The sequence below is a fragment of the Eubalaena glacialis genome, chromosome 20, assembly GCF_028564815.1.
Source record: "Eubalaena glacialis isolate mEubGla1 chromosome 20, mEubGla1.1.hap2.+ XY, whole genome shotgun sequence".
Taxonomy (NCBI): domain Eukaryota; kingdom Metazoa; phylum Chordata; class Mammalia; order Artiodactyla; family Balaenidae; genus Eubalaena; species Eubalaena glacialis.
Window position 1 is genome coordinate 34,151,574 of NC_083735.1, and position 22,916 is coordinate 34,174,489.

Below are 22,916 nucleotides of genomic sequence, written 5' to 3' on the forward strand. Positions count from 1 at the left end.
CATCTCTAGAGCTTTCCACGTGTACTCTTCTCTGTCCTTCCACCCCAGTGGAATCTGTATTCCTTTTTCAGGTTTCAGTTTACATGGACTTCGCTGACTCTAAGTCTGCCCCTTCCACCAGCAACGCCCCCCCCCCCATGTGCTCCTTGCTCATCACACCGTTTTGTAATTGCTTCTCATTTGTCTTCTCAGCCAGGCTCTCTGACAAGAGACTCGGCCTGTGATGTTGGTCATTGCAGTATCCCCGGCACAGGGCTTCATACATGGGAGGCTCTCAGCAAAGGTTAATTCAGTGAATGAGTGAGAAATGCCCGCAGCAGTGATAGCATCTCTGCACCTTAGACACACATTGCTTAGTAACTGTGTGTAATTGTATCTTGTGCTGCTTCTTAGGCAGTAACAATCGCTGACACTTTTCTAACTTAATCCTCACAACAACTTTCCGAAGTAGGTACTGAAGTAGGTACTATTAGTGTCCTTATTTGAAAGTAAGAAACTTGACGTTTAGGGAAGTTAAGATACTTTCTCAATGACACAGCTGGTAAAGTGTTGGAGCAGGATTCAAACCCAGGGGGTCTGGCACCAGAGCCCCTAACCCTAGAGGATGCCTCACGACTCAGCCATTCTGATTTGGGGTTGTCTCTCGGACGTCGTTCAAAATTAGCCAACTATCTGCCCTTAGCAAGTATAGCAAAGAACAATCCATGCCACCTTTAATAAACACCTATCATGGTCCTGTGTCAGGAGGAGCTGCCGCTCCAAGTGAAAACCACAGCACAGGCAGGGAGACGCGCTCCTTGTCTGGGGCATCGTTACCATCATCACCACAGCTTACCATTTTATTGAACACATTCAATGTCCAGGCACCGCGGCAAACCCCTTCCACACCCCATCCCACTTAACAACCAGGTTTAACCTTGTCTTTTGACTTCTACTGCGTGCTTTTCTGGGTCACAGTGGCTTGACTCAAACTTAAAATAGCCATCAGAGCTCCAGTGCAATTTGGAGAGAAACCTGCCCAACCCCCTCATTTTCAGATCTGGGAACTGAGACTCTGAAAGGTTAAGTGCCTTGCCCAAGGTCGAGCAGGTGGTGGTCCAGCTGGGGCTGAAAGAGGCCTCCTGAATCCAGGTTCAGAGCTCTTGACAGAACGCTGTTACAGCCAATCACCTTTACTCAATGCACGTAAATGAAAAGGCATCACGTCCCTTTTTAAATGCACTTATTTAATGGAGAGTAGCTATTACTGCTCAGGATTTACCATCCATGATATGCTCTTCGATAAACCGTGCCCTGGAAGTCACACTTTTTGCATCCCTTTCGAGGCGCACTCCGCGGTTACGCAGGTGGCAGCGAAGACGCCCGGACCCTTTGTGACTGGGTGGCTAGGGGCCGGGCGGTCCGCCGACTGTTCATGACAGCCAATCAGGGCTCAGAGCCCCAGAGCTGCACCAATCAGAGATTACCGGAGCCTGAACAAGGGCCAATTGGGAGCTCCAGAACAGGGTGAGCGGCGGACCGCGATCAATCAGAGGGGAGCAATGGATCGCCGATGCCCAATGAGCGGCCTTCAGACCTCGGTCGCGGGCGGTGCTGGCGCGAGTCCCGCTGGCCGGCCAATCAGCGGGCGAGCGGCGGCCGGCGGGCGCGGGGGGACGCCCGGGGGCGGGGCCTGTCCGCGAGGCCAAAAGGTGGGCGCTGCGAAGAGCAAGTGGGGTAAGGAGGGCTGATGACCTGGGTCCCGGGTGGGGCTGGGCGCGCGGGGGTCTGGGCGGGGGCGCGCGGGACAGGGGCGGGGCCACGGGGTGCAGCCGGACCGACCCTCCGAGCTGCGTGATGTGGCAGGGAGAGGTGAGGGGCTGAGTCCCGGTCTGGGGAGGTGGCCTGCTCCGGCCGGAGGGCTGGGGGAGGAGGGGACACTGTTGTCATGGCGACGCAGGTGCGCAGATGTGCGACCCTCTTCAGCCCCGGATCGTGCGCACACCTTAATCCGCCCGCGTCTACCTCGCCCCAAGCGGCCTCCATCCTCCCTGCGACCAGCGCAGAAATAACCCTCGTTGGCAGCCGACTCTGCGCCGCCACAGCGTGGCTCCCCGGCCCCCTCTCCCTCCCGCAGTCTCGTCGCCGGCAGAGGGCTTAAGCTCACCCTTCGGCACTTGGTACAACAGGCCTTCGCGATTTGGCCACCTGGACCAGTTCGCGGAGTGGCCACAGCTGGGGTCCCGCGCGGTCGCCTCGTTTCTGGGGACTGGCACCGTAGAGATGCCGCCGCCTGAGGGACCTGGGGGATCCCCCAGAGGGATTTTTTAAAATGCATCCAATGTAGAGCCTTGTGCATAACAAGTACTTAGAGAATGGGGTCTGACAGGATAAATCAAGACCAGAACGATAGCTCTGTAACGTGGACCATCGCTATCCAGTAGAAATAGGCAGCGATCCACATACTATGTAATTTTACATGTTTTAGTAAGCACATTTAAAAAATAAACCAGTTGAATTAATTTTTATATCTTTTATTTACCCAATATATCCAAAATATCAATATTAAATATAATACGTATTAAGTTAATATTATTAATTGACTTAATTGATATTAAATTATTGGTAAGCTATCTTAAATTCTTTTTTTTTTCCATACAAAGCCTTCAAAATCTGGTGCGTGTTACATTCACAGCACATCTCAGTTTGGACCAGCCACATTTGAAGTGCTCAGTGACCCCATTTGTCCGATGGCTATTGTATGAGACTACACAACCATAACCATTTCTTATATATGTGTGTGTTGTTGCCAAATACATGAAACTCATCAGTGTTCTTTGAAGCCCTCTTGTTACAAGGAGGCAACAAAAAACATGAGGCAGGGGCTTTTTTTCTCAAGGAGCTCCCAGTCCAGTTGAGAAAATAGACAGTCAAAAATTAAGTCGAATTTTAAATGGATATGATTCAGGCAGTAGTAAAGATGACAGTGTATGATTAGCTGACAAACGAGATGGCTGATAATTACCCTTAGGAATTCTAGGGAGGGGTACTTCGGGCTCCTGCGGTAGCAGAAGACTTGAGTCTCGTCTTGAAAGGTGGGTGAGAAGGCTTGGGCTGCTGGACAGATGGGGAGGGGGTTTTGGTTGACTGGAACTGATCATAGCTTCTCTTGTTTTTAGAGTTGAGCATTTGCAGAGGCTGTCGGACGGAAAAAGACTTTCCTCTCTCCCTGACAGTCTCCACCATGATTCACAGCCTTTTCTTGATCAACTCCTCTGGAGATATTTTCCTGGAGAAACACTGGAAGAGTGTGGTCAGCCGTTCTGTTTGCGATTACTTTTTCGAGGCACAAGAGCGAGCAACTGAGGCTGAAAATGTTCCTCCAGTTATCTCCACCCCTCACCACTATCTCCTAAGTGTTTACCGTCACAAGATCTTTTTTGTGGCTGTGATCCAGACGGAGGTGCCACCTCTGTTTGTCATTGAGTTCCTTCACCGAGTAGTGGACACGTTTCAGGTGCGTGAATGTGAGGAGGTTCATCCGTGTACCTTACAAAGTGTCTTTATAGTTCTGTTTCCATTGTTTTCAGCCTCAATTAAGGAACTTAAAAAAGAAATTAAAACTCTGACATTGCTCACTTCCTCTCCCGTCTGATAAGACACTTGTTTCTATTTATTGATTGGGCTGCATCTAGAATGACAGATTGTATACTTTTGAACCCGTTGCCTGGGAAGGCCACCCTACTTGGTATGATTGTATACAGTCATTTCAGTTCTAGAGATTGGAATTGTCCTACATTTTGTTCACAAAGCTGAGGAGTTTCGATTTTTTATTTATGGTAGACTTGATGTTAACCATCGTTAACGACATTGCTTTGAGTTGCATCAAGAAGTGACTCACTCACCCTGGCAGGGGTGATTTGGGAACCCGTCCTTCAGCTTGAATTTGGGGTGCTCATCCACAGCATATGAGTACCAGTGACGGGCTGTTTTGCACACTTAACATTGGAAAATCTTCTGTACCTGTAAAAACTTAAGTGACACATTTTCCAAGATACAGTTTTCACTTTGAGTTTTTCCTTCAGGAATAGATTTGAAGATCTTGGGGCGCGGGGAGGTATGTCATACCAGGATGTCAGCACCCTTTATGGCCCAGGATTTTAGGCTGCCCAGACTCTGGATTCAGACATTCTCTCCCTAAAAGAATTGCTCAACTTCCAGCGGTTGTGGTTGTTTGCATAACTCAACGATCCATGAGAATCAAGGGCCCTTTGGGTTAACTTCTGTGTCGTGTGAGGTCTGGAATCGGTCACATGAATACAGAAATTGTGGGATTGGAGAAGAAGAGAACAAGGACCCAGACATTACGATAAAAATTAAGAAGCAAGTCAAAGAGTCCTTTCATTTGCCCTCAGATATCGATCACGTGTTTAGAACAGTTTCATCCCCAAAGAATAAACATATATTTGTATTCTTTTCCCCAAATTCTTTTCTGGTAGTTCTATTCTGGGATTCCAGTGGCCTACTTGTTCCATCACACAGTGAAAACCTGAGAATTATAAACCCCCGTACGTGGAAGAACTAGAAGAACCCAGCAGTTTTGATCTTCAACCGCTTGAGCTGGGCCTTGTTAGGATTTCCACAGGGATGCTTTACCCCGTTTACAGTCTGCTCCCTACCTCCGTAGTGGTATTATGTAACTTATTACAAGGAAGGAAGTGAGAAATGTTGTTTAATCCAGTTGAAACCACAGAGGAATTGGGGAAAACATCGAAGTGGCTACTTTGGAAGGCTGGGACTTCAGAGCTTGCCATTTTGGAAGCACTTGTTAAAAGTAAATGGACGCATCCTGATTTTAATGTCTTACCTGCTGTGTGTTCTCTGGCTGCGTTCTTTCTCTCATGCTGGGCTGTGACGGAAGAGCTCCCGCTATGGAAGTGCACGCACTTTGCTGTGGCGCTGTGCCTTGCTCACCAGTCTCCTTCCAGCTGCTGATTGAGAAAATCACATTCTGCCTGATTAGAAAATCGAGGGAGGTGTTTTTTCAAGTTTATTTTATTGAAGTGTAGTTGTTTTACAATGTTGTGGTAATTTCTGCTGTACAGCAAAGTGATTCGGTCATACATATATATATATACATTTTTTCTTATTCTTGTCCATTATGTTGTATCATAGGATAGTGAATATAGTTCCCTGTTTTATACAGTAGGACCTTGTGGTCCATCTATTCTCTATATAAGAGTTTGCATCTGCTAACCCCAAACTCCCAGTCCATCCCTCCCCCACCTTCCCTCCCCCTTGGCAACCACAAGTCTGTTCTCTATGTCTGTGAGTCTGTTTCTGTTTCATAGATAAATTCCTTTGTGTCATATTTTAGATTCCACATGTAACTGATATATGGTATTTGTCTTTCTCTTTCTGACTTACTTCACTTAGTACAATGATCTCTAGGTCCATCCATGTTGCTGCAAATGGCATTATTTCATTCTTTTTTATGGCTGAGTAGTATTCCATGTGTGTGTGTGTGTGTGTGTGTATATATATATATATATATATATATATACCACATCTTCTTTATCCATTTATATGTCAATGGACACTTAGGTTGCTGCATGTCTTGGCTGTTGTGAACAGTGCTGCTATGAACATAAGGGTTCATTTACCTTTTTGAATTATAGTTTTGTCTGGACATATGCCCAGGAGGGGATTGCTGGACCATATGGTAGCTCTATTTTTAGCTTTTTAAGGCCCCTCCGTATTGTTTTCCATAGTGGCTGCACCAATTTACACTCCCACTGACAATGTAGGAGGGTTCCCTTTTCTTGAGTGAGGTGTTTTATTTATTTTTCAAAATAAAATCATTCTTGAGAAGGAAATGTGTAACTTTTCCCCCCCTTCAATCCTCATTTTTTTAAAGAAGAAATCTTTTTGTTTTAGAAACACATTCCTGACTCCTAAGTGCTCTTGGATATTGGAATGTCTCTGATAGTTGACATCATCTGATGTAATTTAGGTCATATCTGGAGTCTGTGTCCCGTTTTGGATGTCATAATTTGAGGAGAGTATTGGAAAACTAGAGCAAATTCAAAGAAATGGCAAGATGGTGAAAGAATCTAGAAACCTTACTGTAGCACGAACAGTGGGAGGACCAAACAGGGAGTTCGGCCCTGTGAAGAAAAATGCAAGTCAAAGCTTGTCCTGGTCTTCAGATCACTGGATCACTGTGGGGCTGTTATGTAAACCTGTTCTGTAAGGCAGACCTAGGAAGCAAATTTCAGTTTAGCAAAAGAAGGAACTTTCTAACAGTCAGTGCCGCCCGTGAATAAAATGGGCTTTCTCAAAAGGGGTGAATTTCCCTCAGTGGATGAATCCCTAGAGGGCTGTCTGAGAGGCCCAGCAGCAGATGTGCTAGCATTGCCAGGAGGGGCACGCCAAGAGGCTACAGCTTTTCTCTCTGCATCATTTCATTGCCGTGCACCACAGTTTACATGGTGCTTTGTAGTTTACAAAGCATGTTCATACATGTTCTCAGCTCATCCATCAGGCTGAGTTTTTACAACCCTGTGCATCCCGTGGTATTATCCTGATTATACTGTGAGAGAAATCAAGACCCAAATTAGTCAGCATGACTTAATCTAGTAGGTGACAATTAAGATTATTACCCAGGCCTTCCACAACCCAGACAGTTTAGTATCTAAGTTTAGCCTCTGTTAATAAAAGGACAGAGTGTTACTAGAATCCTAGCATCTTAGAGTAAGGGGATCCAAAGAGATTTTCAGGTGTGCTAGCTCACCCCCCTCATTTCATTTTGTTTCTCTCTCAATTCTTATTTGCTGCATGAATGTTAAGGAATAACACAACAGTACGGGTTAAAAAGATTTTCCAATGGTCCAATGTATGTCATATCAGGTATTATCACTTTGCATAGTTCTTTCAAATTCATGTTCATAAACACATATAATAGTCTAGATTCAGTTTTGTATTCTTCATATTTTATTAGTTGAAGAAACTAACCCAAAGAGATTAAATGACTTACTCTAGTTTATGAAAGAAGTTATTAATGACACTCGTAGTACAATCCAGTCCGGTGTTCTTTCCACCAAACTGGGCCTGCCTAAGAGAACCATGGTTATGCTTCATTCACTTATTTTAGAAGATCCCAGAAACTCAGAGTAAACAACACGTGTGGACAGGACTCCATCCTTGCTCTCTGGGAACATTCCTTCACTCATCACAGTCTCTGAGTGATAAATGTATACACGTATTGTATTTTCATCAGGATTATTTTGGAGTCTGTTCGGAGCCAGTGATAAAAGACAATGTGGTTGTGGTTTATGAGGTATTGGAAGAGATGCTTGACAACGGGTTTCCATTGGCTACCGAGTCGAACATCCTCAAAGAACTGATAAAGCCGCCCACTATCCTTCGAACCGTTGTCAACACCATCACAGGTATGAGAGGGGCCCCAGGGAAGGCTGCCACCATCCTGGGTGTGGCTTAGCCTGCTGTTGTGCATTGTTTTGAGTGCTTGTCTTTGGGGATCTCAAATGTCCAGGTGCTTTAATTTTGTTCTTTATAGTCTTTGAATATAACATGAAATATATTTTTGTTATATAGAAAATTTTCTGATTTCAATGATAGAATGAACTGTTCTCCTTTAAAAATAATTTGCCTGATTACAGAAGTAGCACATGATTATTGTAGGAATGTCAGAAACACAGAAAAGCACAAAAAACATGAAAATTTCTCATAATCCCACCACACTTTTAACATACGGTGTATATATTTTTTATCTTTTCTAGACATCAGGATAATGGATGGACAGGTGGAATTTTTTAAAACAACAACTGTTGTATATTTTTAAACTTAACTTTTCATCATTGTTTTGTGAACGTGTTCCCATTATGATAAATATTCATCTACATCATTTTTGGTGACTTTACAATTTTCTGCCATATGGAATAGATCCCGGGTCATTTACTGTGTACCTGTTTATGATGTCTCTGATTTTTTGTTCTTTTAAATAGCAAGGAATTGGCATTCTTATGCCTAAATCTTTGTGCACATCTAGAATGATACCTTTTCAGTACTAGGAATGGAAGTGCCGGATCAGAGGGTGTGCGTGTCTTAAGGACTTTAATGCATTGTGCCACGTAGCCCCCCAGAGAAGTTATGTCAGTTTATACTTTCAGTAGCAATTATGCAACCTGGCCAACTCTATTATTATCGTTATTAATTTTTTTACAACTTTGGCAGTTGGATAGTTCAGTGATATCTTGTTATTTCCAAACTTGTTTTTTATTACTAAGGAAGTTAAAACCTGTTCAAGTATTCATTGACTGTTTTTCCTCTATTGTGATTTACTTTTTCATGTCCTTTGCCCGTTTTTTTGTTGTTGTTGTTGAAATGTTTTTCTTTTTTCCTACTAATTGAAAAGTATTCCTTTCATTTAAGGATATTAAACTATCATATATACTCTAAATACACACGCTAGTTTGCAGGAGTCTCTGTGTATTTTGAATGCTCTGTTGTAGATGTTTTCTCACATCCTGCCCCTGGTCATTTAACATTGTTCAAGGTGGTGTTTGTTCAGCCACCTTTAAAGTTCTTTTATGTAGTCAATATAATCATTCTGCTTCATTAAGGTTTTACATTTTGGGTCTTGCTTAATATATAAACAAGAGTTTTCATGGAATTTGACAAACTGAATGAAAAATACATTTTAAAAAGTAATTACAGACGGGTTGGAAGAATTTGCCCTGTCAAATATCAAGACATATTTAAGTTCACTTGGTACATTAGACAAAAACTCATAGAATGGATATACTGTAAGAGCCAAGACAGTTTGCGGGAAAAATATTTTTTAAAAAGAGCAAGAGAAAAAATGTGTCCTATCAGAATCAAGATATATTATGAAGTTTAGGTAATTTTTAAAATATAGTATTAGCCCATTAATAGACAAATAGACAGTTGGGATAAAATAGAAAGTCCAGAAACAGATTCTTTTATAGGAACTTTGTATAGATAAATGTGCTCATATATCAAATCCGTGGACTGCGGGCCAGTTGTTAAATATATTGTATCGGGGCAGTCAGCTTTGATACAGAAAAGAAATGAAGTTCCCCTACTCACTGTATACACAAAATAAATTTTAGCTGGATCAAGTGTTAAACACGAAGAAACTTTATAATTGTTAGAAGGAAATATTGGAAAATGTCTTTTTGATCTCAAAGAAGGGAAAGTCTTTCTTTTAAAAAAATACATTTTCTTCTAGTTCTTTTATGGTTTTATTTTTAGATTTAATTCTTTAATCCATTTGGAAATTGTCTCGGTAAAGTAAGGCTCTGTGTTTTTTTCTCCAAAACTGTCAGTCTCCCTAGCACTATTTATTGAATACTTTACCCCTTTTCCTCGTTTTTTTTTAAGTATGCATGCATCCATTTTATTTATTTATTTTTGGCTGTGTTGGGTCTTTGTTGCCGTGCGCAGGCTTTCTCTAGCTGTGGCGAGCAGGGGCTGCTCTTCGTTGCGGTGCACAGGCTTCTCACTGCGGTGGCTTCTCTTGTTGCGGAGCACGGGCTCTAGGCATGCGGGCTTCAGTAGCTGTGGCGCGTGGGCTCAGTAGTTGTGGCTTGAGGGCTCTAGAGAGCAGACTCAGTAGTTGTGGCCCACAGGCTTAGTCGCTCTGTGGCATGTGGGATCTTCCTGGACCAGGGCTGGAACCCGTGTTCCCTGCATTGGCAGGCGGATTCTTAACCACTGCACCACCAGGGACGCCCTCCTCGTTTTAAAATGATATTTTTATCTTGTACTAAGTCATTATTGGATTTTTGGTCTGTTTTTAGGCTTTCCTGCCTTATAACCATACTGCTTTAATTATTATAGCTTGTTGATATGTTTTAATACATAGTGCCTCTTTTTAAGAAAACAAATTGTCAGGTTTTTCAATATTCTGGGCTCATTTAAAACTTTAAAAGCTTTGTTTTTAAAATCTCACTTAATCTAGAAAAGATATCTGAGAATCAGCTATCTTAGTTGAAATGTTTTGTAAAACTGCTGACTATATGTGTGTTTAATGTTTCCTTCTTTATATTAAAAAGATCCAGGTTATATTAGAAGAAAATAGATTTTAAATTAGTTCTATTTCAGAATTTCAGTATAGAACCTTTGAATTAAAAAAAAAAATTTGATACCTGTGGGGAGAAAAACAAGTCAAGGAATCAACTTACAATTCTTACAGACAGGGAACGATCTGATTTATATTCTTTTCCTAAGTTTCAGTATTGGTGTAAGAGAGATTATGTTTATGTATACATTTTAATACCTGGCATAAATGTACCTAAAAACCTGCCTCAAACTAGAATACTGTTTTTACCCATGAAAATTTTATATCAGTATGTAGATTACCATCCCTACTGAATGCCAATGCATTATTTAAGCTGCAAGCTATTGTGCAATTTGAGAGACCAAGTTCAGGTTACTTTCAAAACCAAAATATGATATCTGTTTCTCAGGTAACTTTTTAACCTTTATTCTGCTTGAGGTGGCAGACCAGCTGGTGACAAGTTTTTAAAATAGATTAGCTTACCAAGATAGAAGTTGGGAAAGCTATAATCTTTTTCTTGGAAAAATTCTTCAATTAAATGCATGGATAGCGGATGTATAGAAACTTTTGGGGACGTGTTCTCTGGTTGTTGGATAATTGGTTACATCTAATTATCAAATATTCATTGTCTCAGGAAGCACCAATGTGGGTGACCAGCTTCCCACCGGGCAGCTGTCCGTGGTGCCTTGGCGACGGACTGGGGTGAAATACACCAACAATGAGGCCTACTTTGATGTGGTTGAAGAGATTGATGCCATCATTGATAAATCAGGTAGGTGCTTTCAGCCTGTCCACAGAACTATGAAAATAGAAAGAGGCCCCTTTTAGGTAGTGCTAGCTAGTATCAGAATTACCCCCCATTCAAGGTCATTCATTTTAACTTAGTGGCTACTTTGTGTCAAGCATTGTGTATCAGGACTGGACTGAAATGTTATGATGTAGATGACATGATCATACATGTAGAAACTTCTAAAGACTCCACCCAAACACTGTTAGAACTAATAAATTCAGTAAAGTTGCAGGATACGAAATCAACACACAAAAATCAGTGGCGATTCTATACACAAACAATGAACTATCCAAAAAGGGAACTAAGAAAACAATCCCATTTACAATAACAACAAAAAGAATAAAATACTTAGGAATAAACTTAACCGAAGAGACTTATACACTGAAAATTACAAAGCACTGATCAAGGAAATTGAAGAGCAGATAAATGGAAAGACATGCTTTGTTCATGGACTGGAAGAATTAATATTGTTAAAATGTTTGTAATACCCAAAGCAGGCTATCCCCATCAAAATCCCAAATGCTATCCACATAAATATCCCAATGGCATTCTTTATAGAAATAGAAAAAGCAATCCTAAAATTCATATGGAACCACAAAAGACCTCAAATAGCCAAAGCAGTCTTGAGCAAGAACAAAGCTGGAGGCTTCACAATTCTATATTTCAAAATATATTACAAAACTACAGAAATCAAAATGTATGGTAGTGTCATAAAAACAGACATGTATCCCAGTGAAACAGAATAGAAAGCTCAGCAATAAATCCATGTGTTTACAGTCAGCTGGACTTCAGCAAGAGTGCCAAGAACATGCAATGGGGAAAGGCTAGTCTCTGCAGTAAGTGGTGTTGGGAAGACTGGATATTCACATGTAGAAGAATAAAATTACCCTTATCTTACACCACATACAAAATGGATACAAGACCTAAACATAAGATCTGGAACCATAAAACTACTAGTAGAAAACATAGGGAAGAAGCGTCTTCACACTGGTCTGGGCAGTGATTTTTTGGATATGACACTAAAAGCAAAGTCAACAAAAGGAAAAATAGATAGGTGGGATTGCATCAAGCTAAAAAGCTTCTGTACAACAAAGGAACCAATCAACAGTGGAAAAGACAACCTACAAATGAGAGAAAATATCTGAAAACCATGTATCTGATAAGGGGTTAATATTCCAAAATACACGAGGAACTCATACAATTTAATAGCAAAAAAACCCAGATAATCTGACAAAAAAGTGGGTGCAAAGGATCTGAAGAGACATATTTCAAAAAAAAACATACAAATGACCAACAGGTATATGAAAAGGTGTTCAGTGTCACCAGTCTTCAGGGAAAAGCAAGTCAAAACCACAGTGAGATACCACCTCACACCTCACATCAAAAAGACAAAAGATTACAAGTGTTGACAATGATGTGGAGAAAAGGGAACCCTGTACACTGCTGGGGGAGGGGGTGTAAGTTGGTGCAGCCACTATGGAAACAGTATGGAGGTGCCTCAAAAAATTAAAACTCCCTTATGATCCAGCAATCCCACTTCCGGGTATAGAGCCAAAGGAAGTGAAATTAGTGTCTCAAAGAGATATCTGCACCCCCGTGTTCATTGCAGCATTATTCACAATAGGCAAGATATGAAAACAAGCTAAATGTCTGTTGATGGATGAATGGATAAAGAAGATGTGAGATAGACTCACACACAGGAATATTATTCAGCCATAAAATGAAGGAAATCCTGCCATTTGTGACAACATGGATGAACCTGGAGGACATGATGCTAAGTGAAATAAGCCAGACACAGAAAGGCAAATATCACGTGATCTCACTTATATGTGGAATCTGCAATAGTCAACCTCATGGAAGCAGAGAGTAGAATGGTGGTTACCAGGGACTGGGGGAGAGGGAAGTGGGGAGATGTTGGTGAAAGGGTACAAAGTTTCACTTACACAAGATGAAAAAGTTCTGGAGATTTAATATATGGCACAGTGACTACAGTTGTGTACTTTTTTTTTTCAGTGTTATTGAGGTGTAATTGACAAAACTGTAAGATACTTAGCATGTATATTATGGTGATTTGATATACATATACATTGTGAAAGGATTCCCCTCATCACCTCACATGTGTATCCTCTACTTGAAATTTGCTAAGAGTGTAGGGCTTAAGGGCTCTCACCACCAAAAAAACCCAACTAACTGTGTGAGGTGATGGATATGTTAATTAGCTTCATTGTGGTGATCACTTCACAGGGTATATGTGTATCAAAACATCAAGTCGTACACCTTAAATATATACACTTTTTATTTGTTGATTATACCTCAATAAAGCTGAAAGAAAAGCAATAAGTAAAACATGATGCAGACCAGTGCTGAGCTTACACTTTCACTGGTTTTATCCTCTCGAGTGAAAAAGAAAAGTAACAATCTGATCTCTTGTTGATCAGATTTCCTTTTGGAAGTATTTGACTCTCAATTCTCATGGCAGAACTAAAGTTGTAATCACTAAAATTCAGAGAACCTTCTTTTCTATCCATTGGGATAGGTTAATGTGACTACAAGTCCTTGGAGCTTAGAAATTTAGAGAAAGTTCTCTTCACACGAGTGAACTCATTCGTCCAGAAAGTGCTTACGGAGAACCAGTGGTGCTGTACCTGAGTGCCGGATCGTGGCCATGTGATGGTGGCTAAGACAGAGTCTGTGGCTGCAGGAAGCTTCCTGAAAGTCTAGCGAGGGAGAGAGAAAGGGAAAAAGATGGAGCATAAGAGAGGTCCCCTCCCACGCAGGGCAAATTGTAAAGCTAACTAACGCTTTGTCAGGAGAATGAGTAGGGGTTAGTAAGACCTACGTGGATTTGGGAGCAAAGCAGTGCAAACACTATAAGATGAGTAAAATATGGTTGGGAAATAAAGTAGCTCAGTGTGATTGGATTGAGAGGTGTTAAAAAAAGAAAAGTAAGTGATGAGGCTTTAAAACGAAGTAGGCACAGCAGCTTTTCATATTAGCCCCAAACTGGAAAGGACCCAAATGTCCATCAGTAATACAAAGGATAAAGAAATTTCGATATGATCACACCATGGAATACTATACAGTAAAGAAAAAGAACTGCAGGTACACCTGACAGCATGAATGAATCTCATGGTTTTGAGCAGCAAAGTCAGATGTGTAAGATCATATACATTTCTTTTTCTTTTTCTTTTTTTTTTTTTGACCATATACATTTATATGACATTTGAAAACATGTGCAACTTAATCTAAGGTAATATAAGTCAGAATTTTAGAGACTCGGGTGAAGTGGGATGGGCAACAGGAGCGTGCTGGGATGCCGGTGAGGGTCCACATCTTGACGCGGGTGGTGTCTGCATAGGTGTGAACATATTTAAAAATTCATTGGGCTGGACATTTAAGATTTTTGCGTTTTACTCCAAGTTTGATCTCAATGAAAAAGTAAAAAAGCAAAACCCCAAAAGCTCTAGGTGGCCAGATCATGAAGAATCTTGTATGCCATTTTAAGAAGGACCATTTGGAGCAATTGAAGAGTTTTAAGCTGGGAATAATTTGACAAGGTTTGTCGTTTCCAACTGTCCCAACTGGCTGCTGCATGCAGCGTGGCATGGAGTTGGGGGGAGTCTGGGGGCAGGGAGGCGGGAGGCTGTGGTGGAGTCCAGGCCAAGATACAGATTCCGTGATGGTAGTGAGGATGGAGAGGAGTGGAGAAGTCACGGAAAGAGGGGATGGAGCGTTGGTGGGATATGGACGCCGAGGGGGCGGAAGTCATCAAGGACGCATCCGTGTTTCTGGCTTAGGCAACAGGATAGATGGTTTTATCGTGAAGGTAAGGAAAAGAGAAGTTGCAGATCCAGGAATGAAGATAAGGGACTCACTTTTTGACACGTGGAGTTTGAAGTGCCTCAGTGGTGGCCAGGTGGAGCAGTCCCATTGGCAGGAGTGAGGCTGAACTGGAAAAAAGATTAGGAAATAATTGGCCATCAGTGGAAATCGAAGCCTTAGGAAGGAGGTAAAGTAACCCAAGGAGACCGTGTCAAGTTCAAGAAAAGAGAAGTTCAGAACTGTGATAAGATGTAGACATGTAAAGGATGTCCAAAGAAGGAGAAACCTGCAGAAGGCAGGAGAGAGAAGAGCTAGAAAAACAGGAAATAGGAGCGGTTAGGAGAAAGGAACACTTGAAAGAAGGAAGTGGGCACAGGGCCCTGCAGCAGGGAGAGCCTGCAGGATGAAGACCAAAAGTATCCATTCCGTTTGGTGGCAAAGCTCCTTGGTGCCCTTAGGGAGAGCAGTTTCTGATATGAATTTAGTGTTCTGAGCCATTGGTTAAGATAGCGGTGTTCTGTTTGATTCTGGCACTAGACTGAAAACTCCTTTAGGCTAGTAACTATCTCACCAATCTTTTATCCCCACTGCTTCATTAGTGTCTTGTGCTTGTTATGCAGTCGATAAAGGTTTAGAAGGAGGACAGATGGACTGGGTAGATGATTTGGATGGATGGATGGATGGATGGATGGACAGAAGGAAGGAAGAAAGAGAATGGGGGAGGGGAGGAAGAAGGAAGGAAGGAAATAGGATGGGAGAAAAAAGAGAAAGTTAAAGAAGGAGGGAGGGAGGAGGTAGGTTAGTTGGTAGGTACAGAGAGGGTTTTACCTTCTTTCGGTCTTATTCTGTCTCAGGGTCCACAATCACTGCCGAGATCCAGGGGGTTATCGATGCCTGCGTCAAGCTGACCGGAATGCCCGACCTTACGCTTTCCTTCATGGTAAAATCCTGGGCGAGAGATTTAGTTTTTGGGAAATTAGATGCTTCTGGAATGACAGAGTGGTGGGAAGGAGATGGAACCAGAAGAAGTGATCAAGGACAACCACAAAGCTCATGCTGGGCTTGAATTTCCTGAAAGTAACGACAGAATCTGTGTGTGTGTGTTTCAGTGAGAACAGCATCTGAGTTACTTTCCTGAAAGAAGCACGGTGTTTAATTCCTGCTTGTTGCTTTCCCTTGCCTGTCACCCAGAACCCCAGGCTGCTGGATGATGTCAGCTTCCACCCCTGCGTCCGCTTCAAGCGCTGGGAGTCCGAGCGCATCCTCTCCTTCATCCCTCCCGACGGCAACTTCCGCCTGCTCTCGTACCACGTCAGTGCACAGAAGTAAGCAGCCATCGAACCAAAGGGTGGAGTGTGCGTGTGCGTGTGTGTGCGTGTGCGTGCATGTGCGTGTGTGTTTGGAAACAGTATCCATGGTGATGAAGAACTCAGGCTCTGGAGTTACCTGGGCTCCAGGTAACTAATTGGGTAACCTCAGGTGAGTTGCTTATCCTTTCCGTGTCTGTTTTCTTACCTAAGAAAGTTGAAGTAATAAAAGTAATAAGTAATGAAGTAATAAGTAAGTTGAAAATAATAAAAGTACCTTGTTGTGTGGGTTAAACAAGAGACTCTAAATAGTGCTTCACACAAAGTTAAGTGCTCGTTAAGTTTACTGCTGTAAGTTTTATTGTTGTTGTTATATGCCTAAACAGGAACTTTTTCCTTTCTCAGATTGGAATCTGAGAACACCTGTATTCAGTCCCCTCCACTCAAAAAAGCCATGAATGGTGCTATGAAAACCCATAAAATTCAATGATTTTTTGGTCTTACACATTCTCTTTACTATGGAGTCTGAGGGCTTTTAGGGGAAGGTGTATAGTAGAAGGCATGCAGACTGAAGAGAGCTGTGGGACCTCACAGCCACTGAAGCCTTCCTGTGGGATTCGGAATAAATAATTTAGGGACATGTCTGAGCGCCTGAGGGCAGAGGCTCTGGAATCAGACTGCCAACACTTAAGCCCCACCTGTAGTACTTATGATATATGACCATGGCAAGTTAGTTCACCTCAGTTAAGTATGAGGATGTCAGTATTCATGACACGAGGACAGAGGCAGTGCCTACTTCATATTACAGGGAGGATTAAATGAGCTAATAGAAAACCTTTAGAGTAGCGCTGGCCACAGGAAGTGCCCCACAGATGCTAAGGATGGTTACAACTTTAGTATCATCCTGTAGCTGCTGTGTTTCCTCTTCTGTCAGATGACAACCCTAACCCTTAGGGTTTTTTACGGATCAAAGTCAGGTAAAAGCACTCTCTAGAAATTGTAAAAGCTCCGTGAGGTATGAATATTACCCTCCCAAGTACAAATAATTATTGGTCACATGTCACAAAGTAAAACACAGAAACGTGGTTTTTGTTTGCCACGCCTTTTTCTCATAGTCTGCTGGGTCTGCTCTTTGGTTTTGTTGATATTATTCAAAGAGTCATTAGAAGAATTAGTTTACTTACTAGTCAGCATCTTAGCTTTACAAAAAGAAAATACTTAAAGACGTCTAGAGGGTTTTTCTGTGCTTACTTTGTCAGATAAGGAAGCAGGTGAGGGAGGAAAAGCTGCCAGCGGGGCAAAAAAAGGGAAGTGTGGCCATTTTTCTGGTACATTAACGACATGGGCTTTTTGTCTCTCTCTTTTCCAGCCTGGTGGCGATTCCAGTTTATGTCAAACATAACATCAGCTTCCGGGACAGTAGTTCTCTTGGCCGCTTTGAAATAACGGTGGGCCCCAAGCAGACTATGGGGAAGACCATCGAGGGGGTGACTCTCAGCAGCCAAATGCCCAGAGGCGTCCTCAACATGAGCCTCACGCCGTCTCAGGGGACGCACACGTTTGACCCAGTTACCAAGGTAGGAGAATAAGCGGGAGCATTGAGTTGCCATTGTTATAAGTAGCAGGAACTCTGCAGGATCCCTTTATATCTTGTGGAAAGGAGAGATGGATCAAATGGACATTGTTGAGGACGTTGAGATAATTTATGGGAACAAATAGTATTCTCTGCTGGGAAACACCCTGGAGGCCGCCAGGAATACTGTGAACAGATACCCTGAGCTCCGGCGCCTCAGATGAAGGTTCCACTGTAACTTCTTTTCTGTTTCTTTGGAGATGCTGTCTTGGGATGTAGGAAAAATAAATCCCCAAAAGCTCCCCAGTTTGAAGGGGACCATGAGTCTTCAGGCTGGAGCTTCCAAACCCGATGAGAACCCCACGATTAACCTGCAGTTTAAGATCCAGCAGCTGGCCATTTCTGGTGAGTGACACGCAGCCCAAGGTTGTGGGGCGGCCACGTGGCCAAGGCAGCGGCATCACAAAGCCTCCCGGCGGCGCCCTGTCTGCAGAGTTGTGTTTCGTTACCGGACACGCGATCTTTAGTCAGATCTTTCCTAGCACATTTCTGGAGAAAGTCCATAATCCTTACCTCGAAGTTGGCTTAAGTGATGTGAATAAAAGTGTCTGAGACACGTGTGAGAAGGAAACAGTATCGGAGACAGAAGTGTTCACAGGCCGAGGCTGAGTCACCCTGGGCCTGCTGATTGGGGTCCCGGGGTTTTCAGTAGGGGGATGTGTCCGCATTCTCAGCTAGTGACTGAAAGAAGAATTCCCCTCCTTTCCCCCAGTTTCAGAAGATTTCACAGGTGCTGTTATCATTGGGAACCCTCGGGCCAATCCGAGTCATCGACTATAGTCTACGCCCCGCAGGGGGATGGTGAGAATAACAGTTACCCCTTAGCGGACGTTTACTACGTGCCAGGCACTAGTTTAAGCTCTTTTCATCTATTTTCTTATTTAGTCCTTAGAACGACCCTTTCAGATGGATAGGAGATGACTGCAGCTTTATATGAAGTTCCTGTTTTCTTTACCAACGGACCTTGTCTAGTTTAAGTGATTAGAATTCATTTAAATGATAAGCTCTTTCATCTTAAAATACTTAATAAACTTTAAAGCTCTGCACGGTATAAAATGTTCCTTTCTTAGTATAGTGAGAATATTTAGGAAGCACTCATGTATTAATTCATCACTTTTCATCATTAATTTATTCATTTAGTTATACCTTTATTTGGTTATGAATTTTTAAATTTTGTTATTATTATTAATTCATATGTTCAACCCCATAACTTGAGAAAAGTCTGGAGCAGTCTTAATTTTCCCTTACCCTCATTTCAGCCTGCGTATAACTTTCTGCCCTTTCCACTTCAGGAATAGGTCTCCGAATAGGCTAGCTTTTCATTGGGGCAGGGTTTTATTTTCAGCCTGTATATCAAGAGTGAAGTATCTGTCGGCTGCGTTTAAGTGATATAAGTCAGGGCAGGTATTTTCCAGTTCACTCTTGCAGCTTTTTCTAGCCCACGGATCTCTTTGAGTTGAAACGAATCTAAACAGTTATGCTACCTGCTTCTTTTGAATAATGCTTGTGTCTTGTTCTTCCTTCCTTCCAGGACTCAAAGTGAATCGTCTGGATATGTATGGAGAGAAGTACAAACCCTTTAAGGGCATAAAATACATGACCAAAGCTGGCAAGTTCCAAGTTCGAACCTGAAGGGAGAGTTCTGCAAAGGGAACAGTCACGAACACTTTTTCATTGCTTACTTGTCTAAAAGTAAAAACTATCAGCCCTCTCCTAGGTCACTGCCCACTCTGGACCACCTGCTCCTGTTTTCCCGTAGCCTTCAGTGCCCCGGAGCTAACGAAGGGAGGCCGGGCCGCCAGGGAGGCCTGCGCAGAGCCAACACGCCAGCAGCACCAACTCAGTTCTCAAAGCAGAGGCGTGCGATGCAGGGGGAGGTACTTGATGCCATATGTAACTACTTGTGACATGGTTACCACAGGAAAAGACCAGCATTTGTTACTCGCTTGGCTTTAATTATCTTAAGCCAAGGAAAGACGTCTTTGATTTTTTTTTTTTTTTTTTAAGTAATTTATTTTATTTTTAGTTATTTTTGGCTGCGTTGGGTCTTTGTTGCTGCGCACCGGTTTTCTCTAGTTGCGGCGAGCGGGGGCTACTCTTCATTACAGTGCACAGGTTTCTCACTGCAGTGGCTTCTCTTGTGGTGCACGAGCTCTAGGCACACGCGGGCTTCAGTAGTTGTGGCACGCGGGCTCTGTAGTTGTGGCTCGCGGGCTCTGGAGCGCAGGCTCAGTAGTTGTGGCGCACGGGCTTAGTTGCTCCGCGGCATGTGGGATCTTCCGGGACCAGTGCTTGAACCCATGTCCCCTGCATTGGCAGGCGGATTCTTAACCACCGCATCACCAGGGAAGTCCTGTTTTTGTATTTCAAGCTGGGAAGAAAGATTAGAAAGAGAGAGCAAGCTTGGAAGAGAAGGACTGTTAGCCAAGGAAGGGCCGGGGAAGGCTGTGTTCTCGGGGCCGCGTGAAGCACACGTGCGCACCGCGCACTGAAGTGAGGAAGGCGGGAGGAGCCGTCCAGCCCCACCTGCAGGGCGGCTGGGAGGAACAGAGTTGAGTGAGTTTCTTTTTGACCCCTCCGCTTTCATACAAACATAAAAATTTGTACTTCTGGAAGTGCACTGGAAACTTCTTCGAGTGCACTGTTGACACGGAAACCCCAGTAGAATCAGATTTTCCCTTAAAGACTATGATGCTCTCCGACCGGTTTTCCAGTACGGACCGCTGCGTGCCTCCAGCACGTGGCCTGGCATCTTCAGCGAGGATGAGCTGCCCCCTTCCAGGGGGCGTTGCCTGAAATGCCTCTTTCCCTAACCCCCAGCAGCTCCACTCACTTCACGCTACAGAATTCCTGTTCCCCGAGGAGCGCTTCAGAGAAGCCAATCCCGTCACCCCCAGGGCAGCAGGTTGTGTGTCATAGTATCGGAGTGTAGATGGCCCCCTTGTGCCACCTCTGTGACCCAGTGGTTCCTTGTTCATGTCTGTCAGTGCTGCCCTGGTGCTGCAGTCCGACCCTCCCGTCTGCAGCTTTTCCAGTGGTGACCCTAAGTGAAAAGGATGCTGACCACTGAGGGCACGGCCAGTCCTGGGAGCTGCCCAGTAAAGTTATTTCCTCGGAGTCTCCACTGTATGATATATTTATTAGCAATGTATATCAACCAGTCGGTTTTTGTTTTAAGACAGAAAAGTCTCCTGAATCGTTGAATAAAACTGATGTTGTAGGAAGATGGACCGTGTTGATCCTGTGTAGCCTGGTTTAAGAAACACGGGCAACTGAAGGCGGACCTCAGGTGTTCCCAGCAGGGAATTTTTAGTCTAGTTTAGTGTGCCCACTACCCATTGAAATATTTATAGAAAAGACAGGTTTTTAAAATTATACCTTTAGGAGCGATACTGCACCCTGCTTCGTGCAGGGAGAAAAATGAAGACCTTGTACTCTCCAAACCCTACAATTTTTCTCTAAAGCCCTGTTTCCAAATACTTCAGCAATTTTTTTTTTCTAGTTTTCTCTTCCTACTTCCTGGACTTGTTGCTGCTGCAGAATACTGTTGCTTTATGGTTTTCCTCTGGGGTCAATTGTGCTGTGGACAGCCAGCACACATGTCTCATATTCCATCACTCCGGAATTTGTCCCGGATTCTCAGGTCCCATACACACCTGCCATGGAAGGGAGACGCCTCTGCCTGTGGATTCCAGAACACCGGAACTGCTTCTTTCGAGGGCTCTGGAGGATTTCAGGGTTTCCTCGGTCATAGGAAACAACCAATATTGGTCCCTGAATATTCTTAGGTTTATAAGTCCAGCTGTCCCTCCAGGGCAGCTCATCCTAATTTCAAGGGAAGAACTTAAGGAGAAATAAAGCACCGGGGCTGTGGGAGCCACAGGCCTTTGCATGGGAGGCACCCCTGGGCCGCAGACCCCTGGCCACCCCCTCCAGCCGGTGGTGTGTTAGCATAGGCGGGGCCGGGCGCCTCTGCCGAGCCGCTCGGTTCCACACGTGTTTAACGTGCAGAAGCATCTTCTGTGTTTAAATGTTAATAAAGTTGAGTGTTAACAGTCCTTAATGTCCTGAGGGTCTTGTTACTAGGACCAGCGGTGATGCCGTGCACACACGCCCCCGTGGAAGCAGGAAGAAAGAAACCAGTTCATGGGGATCTCACTGCTTCTGCACTTTCCAACCAGCAGACCTGAAGCCATATGTCATTTTGAAGGTTGTGAGAACAAAGGTCCAGAGCCATCAAATTATGTCCCGCCTAGCGTGTGAAAGACAAAACTATCCAGACTGCTGGCGTCTATTCTAGTGCTTTCCCCTTCCTCTCGATCTTCCTGGGTTGATTAATTAGGGCGTGAAACAGGGCTCCGAGGTCCCAGTCATCCTAATTGTAGTGGAGATTTCCCAGAGTCTCCTGTGAAGTGTAGACAAGGGTCCTTCTACGTCAGTCCTGATTTCCTTCTCTAGGTCCCTCGTGGCCTGGGGGAGACTAAGACTTCTTTCTGTTTTCTAACCACAAGTGTTGTTGAGTGTTTATTACTACCCCATCCTATCTGTTTCAGTCGTTCACGTCTCTTCCTTTGGTCGGGCTGTTTCCCTAGCCTTGTGGTGTGACCGGGTACGTTTTATAACACTTGTACTTTCCTCTATGGCCAGTAGGTGGTGACTCAGTGCCAGCAATGACATTAATTTTTGTAATTGTTAGAATTTTTAAAAGGGAATTGAATTTGAAACGCGTAAACTTTCCCCCAAGATCCCAAGTACTGGGGACTTTGTGGGTCTTTGGCTTCCAGAGTTAAATGTGGAACCAAAGTTTATGACACTCTTTTGACAACCTGAGTTAAGACTGGGGCTCCAGGGGGGTCGGAGTTTCAATCATTTGAGTTCCTGTAGGCCTTTACCCATTAAAACAATTTGCACAATTATCTGAGACTCTTTTTTGTTCTTTGGGTCTATTAGCATCTATCTGTTTTATCAGTATTAACCAGCTGGGGATAGTAAAGAAATACTACTTAATTTCCCCTTATACCCATTTCCTTCCCCAGACAAGTCCCAGACAGTTTACGCTGACTTGTCTCACCCACACCGGGTAATGATGTGTTGCGCTTGAGTGTGTTTTAGCCTCATCCACATGAGTCAGTCCTGCAGGGCTGGGACTCTGCCTGGAGCTTAGTCACTGGGCTCTGCCGAGCACCTGTCTTCATGCAGCCTGTGGTTTCCAGGACTTCACTCAGAGGAATGTTGGGGCCTTTTAACTTTGCATTTCCATCAAAGGAGCCCTCACTGCTT

General features: G+C 43.5%; 1 protein-coding gene across 1 annotated transcript; it reads left to right on the forward strand.

The window, feature by feature from the left end:
* Positions 1 to 1,675: 1,675 nt before the first annotated feature.
* Positions 1,676 to 21,690, forward strand: AP3M2 (adaptor related protein complex 3 subunit mu 2). Its single transcript, XM_061177207.1, has 9 exons — positions 1,676 to 1,716; positions 3,159 to 3,496; positions 7,259 to 7,430; positions 10,719 to 10,856; positions 15,551 to 15,636; positions 15,888 to 16,021; positions 17,373 to 17,580; positions 17,837 to 17,981; positions 19,168 to 21,690. The coding sequence occupies exons 2-9, from the start codon at positions 3,224 to 3,226 to the stop codon at positions 19,266 to 19,268; spliced, it is 1,257 nt and encodes a 418-aa protein (XP_061033190.1). The 5' UTR covers positions 1,676 to 1,716; positions 3,159 to 3,223; the 3' UTR covers positions 19,269 to 21,690.
* Positions 21,691 to 22,916: the final 1,226 nt, after the last annotated feature.

Bases quoted from the DNA above. Each gene is read 5' to 3' on its own strand.
- AP3M2 (XM_061177207.1), top strand. From the start codon at position 3,224: ATGATTCACAGCCTTTTCTTGATCAACTCCTCTGGAGATATTTTCCTG. The intron at 7,431-10,718 runs GTATGAGAGGGG...TCATTGTCTCAG, and splicing joins CGTTGTCAACACCATCACAG to GAAGCACCAATGTGGGTGAC. The intron at 16,022-17,372 runs GTAAGCAGCCAT...TCTCTTTTCCAG, and splicing joins TACCACGTCAGTGCACAGAA to CCTGGTGGCGATTCCAGTTT.